Source organism: Strigops habroptila, chromosome 8, assembly GCF_004027225.2.
Source record: "Strigops habroptila isolate Jane chromosome 8, bStrHab1.2.pri, whole genome shotgun sequence".
NCBI lineage: Eukaryota > Metazoa > Chordata > Aves > Psittaciformes > Psittacidae > Strigops > Strigops habroptila.
Genome location: NC_044284.2, coordinates 15,070,170 through 15,087,206, shown reverse-complemented (window position 1 = coordinate 15,087,206; position 17,037 = coordinate 15,070,170). Strand labels below are relative to the sequence as shown.

General features: G+C 36.1%; 1 protein-coding gene across 4 annotated transcripts in view; it reads right to left on the bottom strand.

Annotated features, from left to right (window-relative positions):
- DENND1B (DENN domain containing 1B) overlaps positions 1-17,037 on the bottom strand; it is a 161,026-nt gene that overhangs the window by 67,606 nt on the left and 76,383 nt on the right. For 2 of the 4 annotated variants that reach the window (XM_030494200.1, XM_030494202.1), the window contains 5 exons: positions 16,422-16,491; positions 14,540-14,620; positions 11,729-11,788; positions 9,833-9,886; positions 6,191-6,301 (listed from right to left, as the gene is read on the bottom strand). In XM_030494200.1, the coding sequence (XP_030350060.1) occupies positions 6,191-6,301; positions 9,833-9,886; positions 11,729-11,788; positions 14,540-14,620; positions 16,422-16,491 (376 nt within the window). The remainder of the gene's footprint in view (positions 1-6,190; positions 6,302-9,832; positions 9,887-11,728; positions 11,789-14,539; positions 14,621-16,421; positions 16,492-17,037) is intronic. The other 2 variants (XM_030494203.1, XM_030494201.1) reach the window with 1 other exon arrangement.

Here is a 17,037-nt window from a genome sequence, read left to right as displayed (position 1 = left end):
GAGACAGTTCTGGTCAACAGAGTACGGACTCTTTCAGTTCTCATACAGTCCAACCACAAGGACTCAGTACTGGTAGGCTTTTCTTAAGACTGCGTATGCACACAGCAGCACCTGCACTGGCTCTGTACAGCATTTTGTTCTGGTAGATTCTATTGAATTGCCAAAGATTATATGAATTGGAAAAAGAAACAACTTTTGGCCCAGATTAAGATAATTTTCAATTTTTCCTGAAAAGTGCTAAGTCAAAAACATAAATCTGAAATGAATTTTTTTAGATCTGTCTTTCTGTCTACATGCTTTTATGGTGTGGGGTTTTGGGAGGTTTTTCTGTGGTTTTTTTCCTTTTTTTTGGGGGGGTGGGCTTTTTTTTTTTGTGTGTGTGTGCCTTTGGGGTTTGGGATTTGATTTGATTTTTTTTTTTTTTAAACTTTATTTTTTTATGACAAACCCCAGTGAAACAGCTGTTCTTCTTTTACATAGGTGGCAGGTAATAGCAATCTTATTTTAATGTTCCACCCTTTATTGAAAGAAAATGAATTTTAATAATTTGTTGACTACACATTTCAATTTCTTCTCACAAATTCTTTCACAATTATTTCTCCTAATGTTATGCTGTGGCAATGTGAAAACTATTGTAAACTTCAAAATGGGAGAGTTTTCCAGGTCTGGCTGTATATTCTAAGCACATTTTGATTCCATATTGACATCCCATAGCTTCCTTGCCAGAAGTACACTCCCTACAGGGTCCCCATGGGACCATAAATGCACCCAAACACCCACCTCTGCCCACTTTATCTCAGACTGCTTACACCTGAACTATTAAAAAATAAATAAGTTATTAAACACCACTCCTCATCTACTCTCAGACCAAACTGTCTAATTGACCTAATATTCCAAAATGACTTCTAATTATGCTTTTGGGAGCTCAGTGAGTATCAGCGGAATATCTGTTCTGCTTTGTAAGCTAATGATAAATTCCCATCCATTTCTTGTTTTCCAAGAACTAAATTTAGCCCTTGCACATTTCTGCCCACTATGTACTACGTCACAGGAATTCAAGATACAAATTAAATTTTAAATCTATATTTTTTCAATTATTAGAACAGTATTATTTACAATGGATCTGCCATACACCTCATAAATACATTTTTAGATAAAATTGTGGCTGCACTGCAGTGCACAATTAAAATAAATTAGATGCTATAGTTAGTTTAATCACAAATAGAAGCATCACCCTACCATAAAGCAATGTGAGGACATCACTAAGCTGTACGACAGCTCCCAATGCCACTGTTTTCTCCAACATGGAAGGCCTGTACAGACCCAAATGTTCCACCGCCTTGGATCTTTAGTGTGTACCAGAGAATAGGCTCCATAAATAGCCAGCTTTGAACTTATAAGCATAAAAATACAAAAGAGGAGATTCCTGTCCACAGAAAGCACAGTGTGCTCCAAAACCACATTCCAGTGACCTCACCTAGTCACAAAGCGCTGCCTGGCAGCTTTTTAACCATATCCATGAATCTCTAACATGTAAACTACAGAGAGATTTAAGCGAAGTGAGAGAAATAGGCAACCATCACAGTTGTTTTCTGATTCAGTTGCCAATATCACTGCCTTAGGACATATGGATTTTGGAATAAACTCAATCTCGGATTTAGGTTGAGTTGCAGGACGAGGGAGAAGATTCACAAAGACAAGATGTTCAGAGTAAGAGGTGTTTTGCTTCCTCTAGTGGCTGGTATTACATTCTCCAAGGAGCCTCCACATCTTCCCAGTGCCTGAGTAACCACGGATAGCATGACCATGCCTGAACAAGGCTAACAAGGCAAGGAACATGAAGCCATCACTCAGCCCAACTCACCATCGCAACTGCAGAAAGCTCTATCTGCATATAAGCAACATTAAAAGTGATTCCACGAATGTATGTTTGTGTGTAGGTTTATATTCAGTGCTTCTTCACCACAAAAAGAAAAAAATAATCTTCATCTTTTATTGACATATACATTTGGTTTTAGAGGGACCAGAGAAGCCTACTGCCAGTGCAAAGCAGAACTTTGTAACCACCGTGCTCTCAGACACATCAGACTTGTACTACCTGAAACAAATACTGGTCAAAATGGAGATGATGTTTAGACATTTGCTTTAAAGTGTAGCATCCTTTCCACCTGCCAGTGTAGGCCACAGAAGATACACTCTAGTTAGCATATTACTGACAGGATGATGAGAAAGCTCCTGTCAGACACTGGCCAGCCGGGTGTTTGAGACAAAACGCACAGCCCCAGCTGACTAGTTAGGGAAAGACTGGTGAGGTACAATTACAGAGGCATATGACAAGCTTTCATGCTTGAGTGACTTGAGAACCGATGACATGGCTTTAAACAGCAATCCTTCCTACCTCTGGTCACAAAACAGCAATAAGTCAACTGATGCAGTGTTGTAAAATCATGATTTATTCCTTTGCTTTGAATACGTGAGAGTGTGGTATGATGTTCTGGTAGACTACCACAGCAGGTGCACTTGGGGCTGAAACATCTAGAGCCTGCCTCTAGCATGCATAAAATCAATGCTGTAGTTCAGCCTTCCTGGCAAAGCCATCCCCAGCACTTTAATAATTTATAGGAAGACTGAATTAAAAAATTATTTGCAATGAAACTCATACAGCTTCATGCAACTAATCATAATACATACAGATGCAGTGACGTGTGAGAAAACAGTGCTGTGCAAGAACATACAGAATGACATTTAGGAAAGGTCTTCCTTTTACAGCTAAAGTGAAACAACTAACAGCCGCCTCTGCGAATAGATCAATTCCTTTGTTTCATTCATCCTTTCACTTAATCCAAAGCTATATAATTTGTTTCTCTTTCATAGTTTACTGTTCAAAAGCCAGAAATGGTAATTTTTGCTACAAACAGATCTTACAGAGCATAATCCTTCAGGCTAACTGAATCCATCTCACTCTAACACTAAGCCTGAAGCAAGCTGTGAGGTTGCTGATAATCACATTATTAAAGTGGTTGGAAAGTCAAGCTAATAAAAGAATCAACAGTTAGGGGAAATAATGTCCCAGAAGCTATGACAGAAAGGAGTGGTTGGAAGTTTCCACTTACATCTTCATAGTAATTGGTAGGGCAAGTAGACAAAGATCTCCACCAAAGGAGTTTTTAAAGGGGGTAAAACTACAGCAAATCAATTTAAAGAAAGATGCAAAGAATACCTAATAATTGCAAAAATCAGAAGATTAATATAAAACAAGGCCTGCTTGGCTGAAATAAAATATAAGCTGACAATTGAAACACATCCCTTCTCTTTTTTTTTCCCCCTAATTAAAAAACTCTATGCAACAGCTTAAAATAGGCAACCTCCTATTCTCTTTCTCTCTTTTTCTTCCAACGTAAACCTTGAGTACAACGAAAGCATGAAATTTATAGGGCAAAAATCCTAGACAAAGAATTCTTGTACATAAATAAGTGGAGTTATCCTTTCCTGGCCCCCCACAAGAAGGGTGAGGAGAAAGTGAGCCAGGCTTTGAATTATGCCTTTTGTTATCAGTCACTGCCCTGAGATAGTGAACCGAAACAGAGCTGATAACTTGAAGGTGACATCACAACCCAGTCTTCATGAACTGACATAAACACTTGATATTCAGTTAACCCCAAAGATAAGGAACAACTCCCTTAACAGAAAGTTGTACTTGATAGCACTATTTTTGAACAAATAATCTTTTCAAGTATCAAGCTGTAATTTAGGAATATTAAAATATGACCTTTGCAACAAAAAGTACCAGTCTGATGTGTTTTGTACACAACAGTAAGCACAAGGCTAGCAAATGCTAATGTCCAAATATACTCCATTTGCTTATTTGTATTATATCAAGTGAGCCAACATTTTAAAGAAGCAATATCTTATGCCAAAAACATTTAATCATTCTTGGCAAGTCAATTAAATTCTTACAGGAGATACCAAGAAGTGTTTAATTTACTTTTAAAACTACACTGTCCTGTAAAGAAGCAAGCTTCATCGCATCAGTCCTGTTCTGTTTATGAAGGAGATTAGCAGGTAGCAGCTGTCACTGAAGTTCCTGATAAGCCAAGTCTATTTCTCTGTTTTATCAGAACTCACTAGTGCAAGTGAAAATTAACCCAGTCCTATATCATATGTGGATCCGACATGGTGTGGCAGTAATTTCATTTAGCTATGACTTAAGTAATGCTAGCAGACTGAAGAAATAATCAGAAGAAAGTGAAATTGATGTGCTATCTCTTTTTGGACTTGACCTGCAATCTATTATTTACATTCACAGCTTAAAGACATTCTTCAGGTCGTCCAAATGCCATTACTAATGTTTGCTATTGCTACCTATCATTGTCCAGGAGAGCAATATAAATTTTCAAGTGAAAACACCATCAAGATAACTACTACTTCACGAAAAGTTTGGAATAAACAGCTTAATTCTGAACAAAGTTAAAGCTTCTCACAACCAGCATATTATATCTGTTGTTCTGTAATGACTTCCAAAGAGTTCGGAATGTGAACAAAGAAATAAGGTGGTCTGGATCAGTGCAGTATGATCCTGATACCTCCTTTTCTCGCCATATCAGAGCAAATGAGATCAGCCGAGATCTAACAGAAACAAGTCTTATGAGGATCCAAATGCAGTCCGAGAGTACATTTCCAAATCGTGTTAAATAGACGGATACCTGCCCACCTGCAGAATAAATCTTCCACAGGCACAGAGCTGCCATTGTGATTCCTATCTCCTCTCCACTAAAGCAGAAAAAGCCTAGGGCCAGGTTGCAACACCCAATTCTTCCCCTAGCCATTTTGGGGTTGGGGGAGACGCAGATAGAATACGGACATTTCCTAAGCTAAAATAAAATCTTTGATGGTTAAAATAGTATATCATAGACTAGTAATTTGAAGACTGCTTATACTCATTCACTACTTTTCTGGTTTACAGTTGCTCGCGTTGCCTCTGCTTATATGACTCCATATTTCTTTTACTCCCCAAAAAGGAAAATAGTAAGGCAGTTCTGGTTACTACCACCAAGAACTGTAAAACCTGTCGTCAGCCTTTTATAGTGACTCTGAGCCTTCTCCATCTTCAATTTACTTTTGACTTAAAAGAATTTAAAGGGGGTTTATCCACTATTTAGAATCTGAAGTGTCTCACTCCCTACATGCACGCATATGTATTGGAAATCAGCACCTGAAAGTCTTTGAAAAATATTAATTTTCAATACTATATCCAATCTTAAACCTATGTGTTGAAAACAGCTGTTCATTTATTTGGTAGTACAATAGTGTTCAGGAGCATAAAGTTGATTTTCCACCACAGAAAGCATATTAAACAAAATGATTTTATGCAGTACTGTTGAAAAAAATAAAGGTAATTTTAATGACTGTGCTTAACAGGCTAAAGATTCTGCATAAAAACTATACTCTATGTGAAAGTTCTTTATAAAGTGACAGTCTTATAGTGATGTAAAATTAATCTTGGGAATATTTTCAAAATAGAGGATATTGTAAAAACTCACAAGATTCTGTGAAGAGTAAAACAAAATAACATCTGAATATTTACATGCACTTCCAAACCGAAACTCAACGTTCTTTTATTAAGCAGCCTAAGCAGGCATAAGGAAGGAAAAAAAAAAAAAAAATTAATGTAGCCTAAAAACCTTTAATAAAAAAATGTTATTTTGAGTTGTACATTATTATCAGTCTGAAGAGCTGCTCCAAATCAGAGATATTACAGTATGCACTCCCAACCCACTCTAAGAAAGATGAATCTACCTATTACCAGGTTAGGAAAGCTGCTATTATTATGGACCCTTGATTTCTTTCAAGTAGCTCCAACAGCATAAGCCACAAGTGAATAATAAAGATCTTATAATAGCCCTTAAGAATTCTTTTTAGGTTAGAAGGCACAGAAATGAACTCAGGAGAGTTAAAGAACTCTCATCTCCTGATAAGAAAAATAATTAACCTGACTTAATGTATCTGAGTAGGTCTTATATAAATCAGACTTTTGTACTTCAAAAGCCAGACTAAAACCATATATCAGAAGAGTATGTAGATATTGTCTTATAAGTACACATGGAACATATCTAAAACCACAAAGGTCTGCAGGTCATTTTGTGAAATGTTCAATATATTCTGCTTAAAAGGAGATGTGTGAAGTACTTACAGTGCTTAGTTTGCTAGAGGTAATAATGATTCGTCTCTCATGCAACATACTGGCATAAAGTTGCAGCATGTTGTTCACATCCACAGCAACAAAATATTCAGTGAGGTTTCTCTGTTTAAATAAATAAGACGTTAACAATACATCAACAACAGTAGCTAAGTGGAACATTTTATATATTACTTAAAAAATAATTCTGTCCAATTAGTAGGTAGGGAAAAAACCCACCCAAATTATGAAAAAAATCCCTTTGCATTAAAATTTGTCTGCTTTAAAAATAATTGATAGAGCTTTAAAGCCAATGAAAATCTAATTTGGTGTAAGTTATTAATATTTTGCTCATTCAATTATGTTTGTGAATTTAGATTTGTGTCCTTCCTCCCCCGTTGGTGTTTTTTTTTTTTTTTTTTTGGTGTTTTGTTTGGTTTGGGTTTTTTTTTTTCAAGATTTGAAAAATATGACATTTTGCATTATATCAATAGCACCATATGCTAATTAAGGTAACCATTACTCCCGACCCAAGAACAGATCTTCCACCACTGCAATAACTATTCTGTCATAGCTATAATATGACTTTGGCTCTCCCAAAGTCAACACATTTTATTCTACCTCAAGTACAGCAAAACAGCTTGTTGAAAAACACCAAGTTTTCGCTTGAGCTGTATGTACCAGGACACCAAACGTCCTGCAGCACTGGCAGAAGGTACTGGGCCATTCCTGCAGCCACCCTTTTCACCTTTAACAAGAACCCCACTGCCATTCCCACTGTGGGGTTTAATGAAAGCAAACTCACCAGCACCTCTTATTCATAGTTCAGGCAACTCAAAAGAGGGGAGGAAAAAGAAAAAGGTGGGGGGAAGGATCTTTTTTGTTCCAGCTGAACTTAAGAGTATTTCTGCATGTCACAGTGCAGAGACATATACAAGTTCTGAATAAGCTAAAACAGCAACCAGCAAAAATGAGTAGGACAACAGCAAATTTTTGTAAATATTAGACAATATGTATGAAAATATACTAATACACCCCACAAAATACAAAACATTTAATTTCACACATTCATTATCATATCTGCAACCAGAACTCTTACTCATCTCTTCTCAAGAATAACATATTCCTGAATGTTAACATAGGAGGTCTACCAACCCTGTGCTCCAACCCAAGGATAGAAATCAGTGGAATTGTTAGTCTGTTCTGGATGTAGCCAACACTTGGCAGCAAGGCAATGCAACCCTGAAACAAACAGCGAGGGCAAGACAAGTGGTAAAGGCTTCAGAGCAGGGTGACCCCGCTGACTGTCGGCACCTCTCCTGTGGAGAGCAGGACATAGTAGCTGGCTGTGGCCTCTCCAGCTCATGGTCCTCCACTGTCAGAGAGCATGGCATGGGGCAGAGCTACTGATCACCAGCTGCTGGTTTACCTTCTTAGAGACTCCACTATAGGAAATGATAACTTTAGTTAAAGCTTAGATGATGATCAGAAGGTTGACCTCGTTTTTGGATATATTACACTATTAAATAAAAAAAAAAAATTCAAAAGACAAATGAAGATCTAATGGCTGATCCAGTTTCATGTAAATTCAGAAATGCATTATTAATTCAAAGGCACAAAGAACAGATTATTCTTGGTCCATGCTGCATAAAATTTTGGGAGATATAAAACAAGAGCTTTAAGGCTACAAACACACTATTGAGACTGAAACTTTGGTCTTTCATGAGCTACATTTAACTGGTTGTCAGAGGCCGATGCACCTTGATAATTTGAGTCCAATTTACTTCAGACACATTCTAACACTACAGCTGATAATGGTAAGCTCATTCTGTCTTGCAAAAGCTGTCGTAAAAAGAGTTTGCAATCTTGCACGGACCAGTGGATCTTTGGGAGACAGTCACAGTTATTTCTGTATTACACCTGAAAAGTTACTGCCCCTGAAAGATGTTAATCTTACAACAAAGAATAAGAAAATTCATTTTATTGCTAATTTACTGTAATTAGCTCATGTCTTCACTCCCTGAATGTTCTAACTCTCCATTAGTACCATTCCATTTTGATTCGTAATTATAGAAAGGCACCTTGAAAATTACTTTTCCTTTCTCCCACAGAATAAATCCAAAGAGCCACTACCGCAAGACCCTCCGTCAGCCACAAGCCCAGAATGAAGCTTTCCCACATTTTCTTCAAGTTCAACGCATAACACACCTTCGAACCTCCAAAGCTATGCTTTATTAGAAGCCCAAATAGTAAGCTTGAACAGGAGAATTCTTCAAAATAAGGAATTCAACCCGTAAGATGAAACAGATCATGGAATCATAGGCTGGTTTGGGTTGTGAGGACCTTAAAGATCATCTGGCTCCAACCCCCCTGTTATGAGCAGAGATACCTTTCACTGACCAGGTTGCTCAAAGCCCCAACCAAACATTTAAAAACTAAGCTCTGTCCTGCCTAAAGAGCCCTTGTAACAATGGTTCTCTCTTTTACTCCTCTACCCAATAACTGTCCATAGTTCTGGGTTACAACAAGGGCTGTGCCATCTCTCCTGGGTCCCTGGCACAGAATCCTTTCCACCATCACAGGCGCACCCAGAGGCCTTCCCTCTGCTACAAGCACCCTACCAATCCTTGCCAGCCCAGGTTTCCTGGGCTCTCTTTCCTTCACTTCTCTCTTCTCTTGCCCATCCCACCCTGCAGTGCAGGGGCCACTGCCCAGTCGAGATGCTGAGGGGCACAACCTCCCGTCTCACCTGCAGCATGGAAGCAGGGAGCGGGTGATCAGGACTTCTTCCCCACCATGCCTCGCCGCTGCACCCCCATAGAGGCTGTGAGCACACTTCCATCACACCTCCTGCACTAACGCATCTACCAAGAACAAGTTCTGCAGTATTGAGTGATTTTGTACTGGGATGAAGCCCCCCAACAGCTTAACTTTCAGAAGGAAGTTATTATTTGAAAGTGTAAAAATGCACATCTATACACCTACACATCCATATTCAATTCCAGATTTAAATGCAAGAGGGGAAAGCAGAAAGTTTCGAAGCTCTTATTAGTTGTTATCCAGATAAACACATCATAGAGAAGGTGATCTGAGATTTCACATTTGCAACCTACCCCCAGCACCATCAAGAATGTAGCATATACAGAATGCAAGTCTTGATAAAAAAATAGTCATTATAATAACCACCACCAGCATTCCTGGTGCATGGTTACCATCCAAGTGTAAGCAGGTATGATACGTTTTCAGAAAGCCTGAAACAATGCCTTCTTACACAAAAAATATAGCTGCGTATCTTGATAGCTGAATTTGCAGCTTAGCAATGCAGCATTTAAAGGGCAGGTATTCAAATAACACAAGGTGCAGAAGTAGAATGTATTTTACATAAATAATCCCAATAAACGCAAACAAGCCAAGTAATTACGAACAAAGGGTGGATATAGCAGTGGGCAAAAATGCCCTGTTAATGCTTTAAAACAGGTTAATGATGAATGCAACAGTAACTACAAGCTAAAGGTTGTAATAACAGACATCAATCATACTCTAAAAACAGTCTTGGAAAAAAAAAAATCTCTTATTGATAAAAAAAAAAAGCAGAGTTCAGCTCTACCCACAGAATTAGGTTGATACTTCTAAATAAATAAGAAACTGCATACTTACGCTTTCAGGGATTGTTGGCAATCCAGTTATATCAGGAGTAATGAAATACGAGTGCTAATCAATGGGGAAAAATAATTAATAATTTATGCACACAAAACCAAAAGATTCATTTTTAAAAAATCCAGCCTTCAGGATTTCCAACCCCATCTCTGTTTAAGCAAATAGCCCTTTTTCCAATAGCATTCTTACCACTACTAGACAAAGAATTAAGCAGATCACGACACGAAATGACAAGCTCTGGTTCAGCACAGCACACAAACCAAGAGAATAAAACACTGGGCTGCAGTTTTGAAATAACACTGAAATTAACCCAGGTTTAAATGTTATCACAAGCCTGAGAGCAGCATTGATTAACTTAGCCATTGATTTAAAAATTGGAACAAAAAAAAAAATGCAAGGACAAAATGTGAATTTAGAATGGAAAAGGAAAAATTATTCACATGAGAAAATTAATTAGCATAGAAATATTATTAATTGATATACATTCTCTTCTCTTTCCAAAAATCTTTGATTCAAAAACGTGCTAACAGAAATGCAAGGTCTGACAGCTTGAGATTCTGCAATCATTTATGAAATACATTAGCGATTTTATGCATCTTAGTTTGAGGTCATCTAGGATATAAATATAAAATGGATTAAACTAAAAACAGATGTAATTTAAATTATTCTCATTAATCCAGTGTGTTTAGTAGCTATCAGACATGGAATTAGCTGAGTAATTTTAAGGCATTTTTGCGTATTACTTTAAGTCTTCAAGGTCAGAAAACCTTAAATGCATACTAAGCAAATGTGATAATTATAGACTTTTTAGCTTTTACTTGTTTTGCATGGAATTTTGACATTTTTCATAGACTTTCTTTGGGTTTATAGTGTATTTTAAAACTATAATTAACAACACAAGGACACAGTTTGTTTTCAAGTCAAACTTAAAAAGATATACCAGAACATAGAGGAAGTCTATAAGATATTAAATGTGTCTTGTGTTTGAGGAAAAAAAAAATATTAATACTATTAACTCTGTGTAGGAGACTTATTAAACCAGCTTGATACATTTAATAGAAAATTTTCCCCACAAATTAGGTCATTTGGCAATAGTTAAAAATTTTAGGGGAAAAAAAGGCTTAAAAAAGGCATCCCATAAACATCATAGCACTTGCACAATAAATATCCCAGGTTATTGTTTTGCATCAACAGAGGAAAAAAAGCTAAGATTTTTTGCTCCAGTCGAGAATAAGAAAATATTCAGACTTATGGAATGCCTACATTCTTCAGAAGTATAGTGAGAACAGAAAATGACTTCCTATATGTAATAAGGTCACAGAATATTTATCAAAAGACTTCTGAGTAATGAAGTTAATAACTTAGAGAAGTAATTATTTATAATTAACAAAGTAATAATATTTCACTCATTAAACAGAAAAGGAAGTCAGAACTATGAGAAGCAAAGACCCCATTATTGCAGTCATTAAGAGTCATAAAGCAGCAAAAATAATGTGGTATGGAGTCCTTGTACATCTTTGTGAACTCCCTTAGGAAGTTGTACAACCTTGGAAGAGATACTAAATTAATAGTTGCTGTCCCATATAAAGTTTTCTCTAAAAGAACACTGGAAAATGCAAGCTTTGTTCATCAATTTAAGGGTTTGATTTTGGTTGTGTTGTTTGCAAAAGGATTATGACACACGCAGATAGCTCTTTAAGTTAGATTGATTTAAACAGATTAGGTACGTTAATATTAGACTGCTCTTTTAGGCTAAAGACAGCAGCAGAATTTCCCAAAGGACAGGTATAAATAAGCCTGAAATCAACAGAGATATCCTATAGCAAGCAATTATTTCTTTAATTAAGCAATAATTTCTTTAATAGGCTTTAGATAGTCACTGCCTTTTAAACTCACCAATACAAGACAAGGATGTTTTTTCAAATCTTGCTCACTTGCAAAAATCATTTCTTGGTTCTTATGCACGATGAGAGAAAGATTGAACAATTGACTTTTTAGTTTTCCAACAATAAGACCAAAGCTGACTCTAATGCTTTCAATATTCCAAGCTTAAAATATTGGCTGAAATATGTTTTATTCTTTGTATTCTTCACCCATTTGAATCAGCTTTTCCAACAAAGAAAAAAAGGGGGGGGGGGGGAAGGGGGATAATAACTTTTATTATACTCATAGACGTAAAATCACTTTTATTATACTACCTCTATAGGTAAAATAAAAGTGACCCAAATTATATGTAAGCTCAGGTTGCATAGAATGAATGCTCACCCCTAAAATTTCAGCTGCAGAATATTTGTAACGAGGACAGATAGGTGAGATTAGAACTTGGTCTCTAAATGAACTAAGGGATTTTGCTGTCCTCCTGATCAAGGACTACTGGGAAACACCATGTATCCAGATATTGGGCTTAATTTATGCATAATTCTACCTATGCAGTTCTGAGTATCATTGTAGTCTGCCATCTAAACCTCACTTCAACATCTATGAGCCCTGCAGCTACCTGAGTAAATGTGAGGAGGGATCTTAATTCTGCATCAGCAAATTTGAACTAGACTCATCCTGGCACAATTAAAAGCCACTTCATGATGTCATTTTTACAATTATTTTTCAGACGGTAACTTCTTTTTAAGTCTATTACTACTGATGGTTCCAGTCTAGATTATTTACAATATACAAAGAGCATGGAAGGAAGACCAATATAAAAGAGTAGGCACACAAAGTTAAAGCTGAAAGTGACTATAAACATTTCTCTGCAGCACTGAGCATTACAAAAGTAGACACCTCTAGATCCAAAAAGCATTCTGATTCAGGCTAATCTATTCCTTCCTGCTCTGTCCTATCTGAACTCACAGTATCTGCTCAACTGTAAATGCAGCCAAGCAATTGCCAAGAAGCCTGCATTTAAATAATCATCGTTCAGCTAAAAAGTTTACAAAGCTCTGATGTAACAAGTTACCAGGAACAAGAGACAATTGAGAAAAAAATAAAAATTTCAGAGGCCAAAAAATAATGAAATAAAACCAGCAAGCATTAACTTTATTGCAAGCAATTTGACATGCCAGTGTTGCTAGCTGTATTCACCACAACAGCCATTTCTAGGTTCATCAAAACATTCATTTTGAGGTAGAAAAATTCTATGCAAGATGAAATGCAACAATGATAGCAACATTTTGCAAGAGATGCAGGAAAAATATCTTTAAAAATGCTCTATGTCTCTCTGAAACACAGTAGTCTTCTTAATGGGTTTTATCTATAAAGTGGTTTAGGGTTGCCAAATTAGAATTGGTCATAATACTGCGATTAATGATAGCAAAATATTATTTGATATACAGAAGTATTCTTGGCAAAGATACTATAAAATGAAAAATAACTTGAATATGTTATACCGATAACAGAAAAACTTAGCAACAGAAACAATTCCAACTGCAGCCTCAAAAACCAAACTGTTGTTCTGGTGACAACACATGAGACTGGAAGGACTTCAAAACACAGTGGGTTAGCACTGTTTGAGGAGAAAAAATATTAGGCCTCAAGCCTAATGAAAAAATTCATAACAAGGAATGTGAAATATAACAAAATAAAATAAGGTAGCATTATGTTAAGTAGCAAGGCGAGTAACTACTGAAACAGAAGTGGTACTCTCCATTTCTGTATGCCTTCATACTAAGGTTAGATGCTTTTCTAGAGACTGTGCTTACTTTACTTGAAGTATTGGGCTCAATTCTAAAATAGATGAGTTAAAAGTTACAGGAAATGACACAAATAAGGCCAAGGTAAATAATTTAAAGATTTTTCAGTATGTGTGTAAGGGAAGCCTTTATAAAACAATTTCTTTCTGACCCCTACAAACTGTAATAGTTCAAGAAACAGTTATTTGCATACAGTTATTTATGAGTGCAGTAACTGTACAGATGCTGTGAACATGAACAATATCTCAGAGACAGCAGAGGCTCTGTGCTGGCTTTGCATTTCATGCAGGCTCTACAAATGTATTTAAACATACACCCATATTTCTGCTAAAACTATTTCTGCTAAAAACTTCAGGAACTGTAACAGGGACAGGCCCACTTTTTGATGTTTCTGCAGCAACAACACTTTGTCACGATATCAGTGTCCAGTCTCACACCACGAAAAGTCAAAGCACAAAAGCAAATTAGGCATGGACACATTCTTTCACCTAGAGATACTGAAAGTTTCAAGTAACGCGGAACAATTTTCCTACCATCTTTCCTACAGCGTTTTTGCATGATCAAGCAAAACTAGGAAGAAGGGGAAGGATGATGGGAAAGAAGCCAGCTTACACAGATTTTTGTCCAATCCTGCAAGTCTACCTACTCAGATTTAAGAAGCAATAAAACAGAGTTGGTGTCTCCCAATTCACAGCAGGAGAAACCAAAAGTATCTATGTAAAACAGCTGGAAGCACAAAAAAGTAGTTCGAGCACTGCCAGATCCCACTGCAGTTTACTTTATCATTCAGAGAGCAAACTTCCAATTTCTGCTTCTTTATGACTATGACTTTAAGAGAACATCAGAGAGAGACAAGCTCTATTCTGCACAGACAAAAAGAAAACAGTTGGCCAAGCCACTTAATGATGGGAAGCAACACAAGTTTACTCTTTACAAAGGTAGTTTGTGGGTTTTTTTTGTTTGTTTCAACCTTTTGTACTATTTTATAGGCAGGAGTAGGAGTTAAACAGAGAATACTTACCACACTTAAACTGACTAAAGCATTCGGCTTTGGCACAGGATGGCTATACAACGATTTTAGCAAATCATTCGAGTCATTTTCCTATAGGTAATATATTTAAAGGTAGTTAATTATTGTATTAAAAAAATTACCATTTGCTACACATTAAACTATATATTGACAAAGAGATATATATATTTTTAATGAGAAAGACAATTCTAATTTACAGTGAAGTATTTAAATATTAAGCATAAAATTCAAGCCAACTTTCTGTCTCAGAAAATGATTGTATCTGCAAGTCAATCTTTTACATATTTCCCCATATACTCCTTAAATGAATCCCATCATTTGCAACTGAAAACAGTGTTAACACATCTAGCTGATTTGTGCATCTTGGACATCATCTTCCTAAAACTGTTATCCATGATACTTATCTATTCAAAGTTTTACTAAATATGCAGCTACATAGCTATATTATATACTTTAAGAATTATTCATCAGAGCGCATGAAACAGTTAATAAGGTTTACTAAAAAGTACATGCAGCTACCGGATTTAACTAGGATCCTCCATCTTGGTTTAGGATTTTCATTCAGTTTAGGGTTTTTGTTCATAGAGGTTAAATTCTTTTTGTTGTCAAAGTAAAAACAAAAATATCAGTGACAAGCCAGGACCAGCTTTTAAACATGTCGTCTGAATTTACATGAAGCTTCCACCTCTCCCTGTAAGAATGATGATATTACTGGATCTCCTACTAGTAAACAAGACTTTGGGTCTGGCTCTTGCTCATACAAGCAGTATCTGGGCCAGAAGGGAGCAATGTCCTCTAACAGCCTCCTTACAGATGTGACACTAGGCAATGCAACAAAATACTTCCAAACACTGCTAAAACTTTCTGACCCATCAGAACAGTTTTCTCAGCATATAGGACAACAAATTTATATGCCAGCAACTTAAATTAGTTACATTAACAGTTGCGATGCCAGAACCAGTGATCAAAAAACAAAGGAGAAGACAATCTCTACCCCTTCTGCCAAATACAACCTTAATAACAATTTTTACTATTACAGTGAAATAGGGGTCAAAACCAAAGTCTCATTATACCATTTATAACACTTAAATGTATTCCACATTTTAAACCCAGCTAATACCAAACTTTCCTACTACATTTTCCTTTTAAATAAAACACCATCATTCTCTATAGTCCATTTACTATAATGCACAATAATTGCTTAATCTATAGTTCATATATTCTTGAAATGTCAACTTTTCCAGTCTACAGCATATGGCTGACTATTGATGCTTTTTTTTTAATTACAACCTAGTACACTAATACAGTTAAAGTGGAAAGGTATAGCTTTAATGTTCTCAGTAAAGACAGATGCCAGTATTTCCTTTCCTGCATAAGCCTGGAATATATTTAATTGCTCATGAATATGCAAACGAAACTATCATGATTCTTCACCAAATGCTGCAAGTAATTTTGTCTTGCTGGTTGAGATGACAGAATTACGAGAGGTAGTTTTTAGTTAATATGAAGGGTGAAACAGTACATCATATTTTACGCAGTTCGGAAAAAAAGTGTTTGTAACTGATAATCAGATAGTTCCAGGGATCTACAGTTTACAATCAATATGCCATACATGTGACACTTTGCTCACACTGACACTTTGTAAAGGTATATTCTCAGCAGCTTTTTAAGATTAATGTGGGATTCAAGAGACAGCAGCAGCTGTATGTTCAGATACTTTAAATTTCAATATGATGAACGTAAAAACTTGCTTTTAAATTCTACTAAAACTTTCAACTTTTAAACAGCATAGAATCACTCCACAGCACTTCAAATGGTGACTATTATTTCAAGAAAATTACTGTACAGAAAGAAATACAATATCTAAAATTACCTGTTCTTTAGCCAAATAATCTGCCAGGGTATTTAGGAGCTTGTAGTATACTTCAAACCATGGTAGGTAACTAAAACAGGAAGGGAAAAAGCAGTTTAATAAAATATCAATGTGTTTTTGCCAGTGCTTATGAAATACTACTACAATTAATTGACTTGCACATTTTTTTAATATTTCTACACATAAATAAAACATATATAAAACTTTTCCCCACAAATTCAGTGATACATCACTTCTAGATAGTAGCAAAGTTACGTTTCTTTATGCTAGACACCTGCTTGAAGTTCCATGAAGCGTAAATTAGCTCATAATACTTTCAATTCATTATTTTAAAGGCACAAAAAAAAAAAAAAAAAAAAGAAAAAATCAATTGAAACATTACAAAATCACATTCCCATTATTTTTGTTACAGCTTTCAGGAACGTTATTTGCAATTTTGAAATTCTATATCCTGTTGTACCTGGTGGACTGTCAGAACTACTGCTTCCCTCGAAAATGAAAACCAATTTTACCTGGGCAGACCAGGTACCCCGCGTTTGACAAGTAGTGCAATGCTATGCAATAGTATAGATGTCACATTATGTGTAAGAATATTGGTCTCTCTAAAAGTTCATTT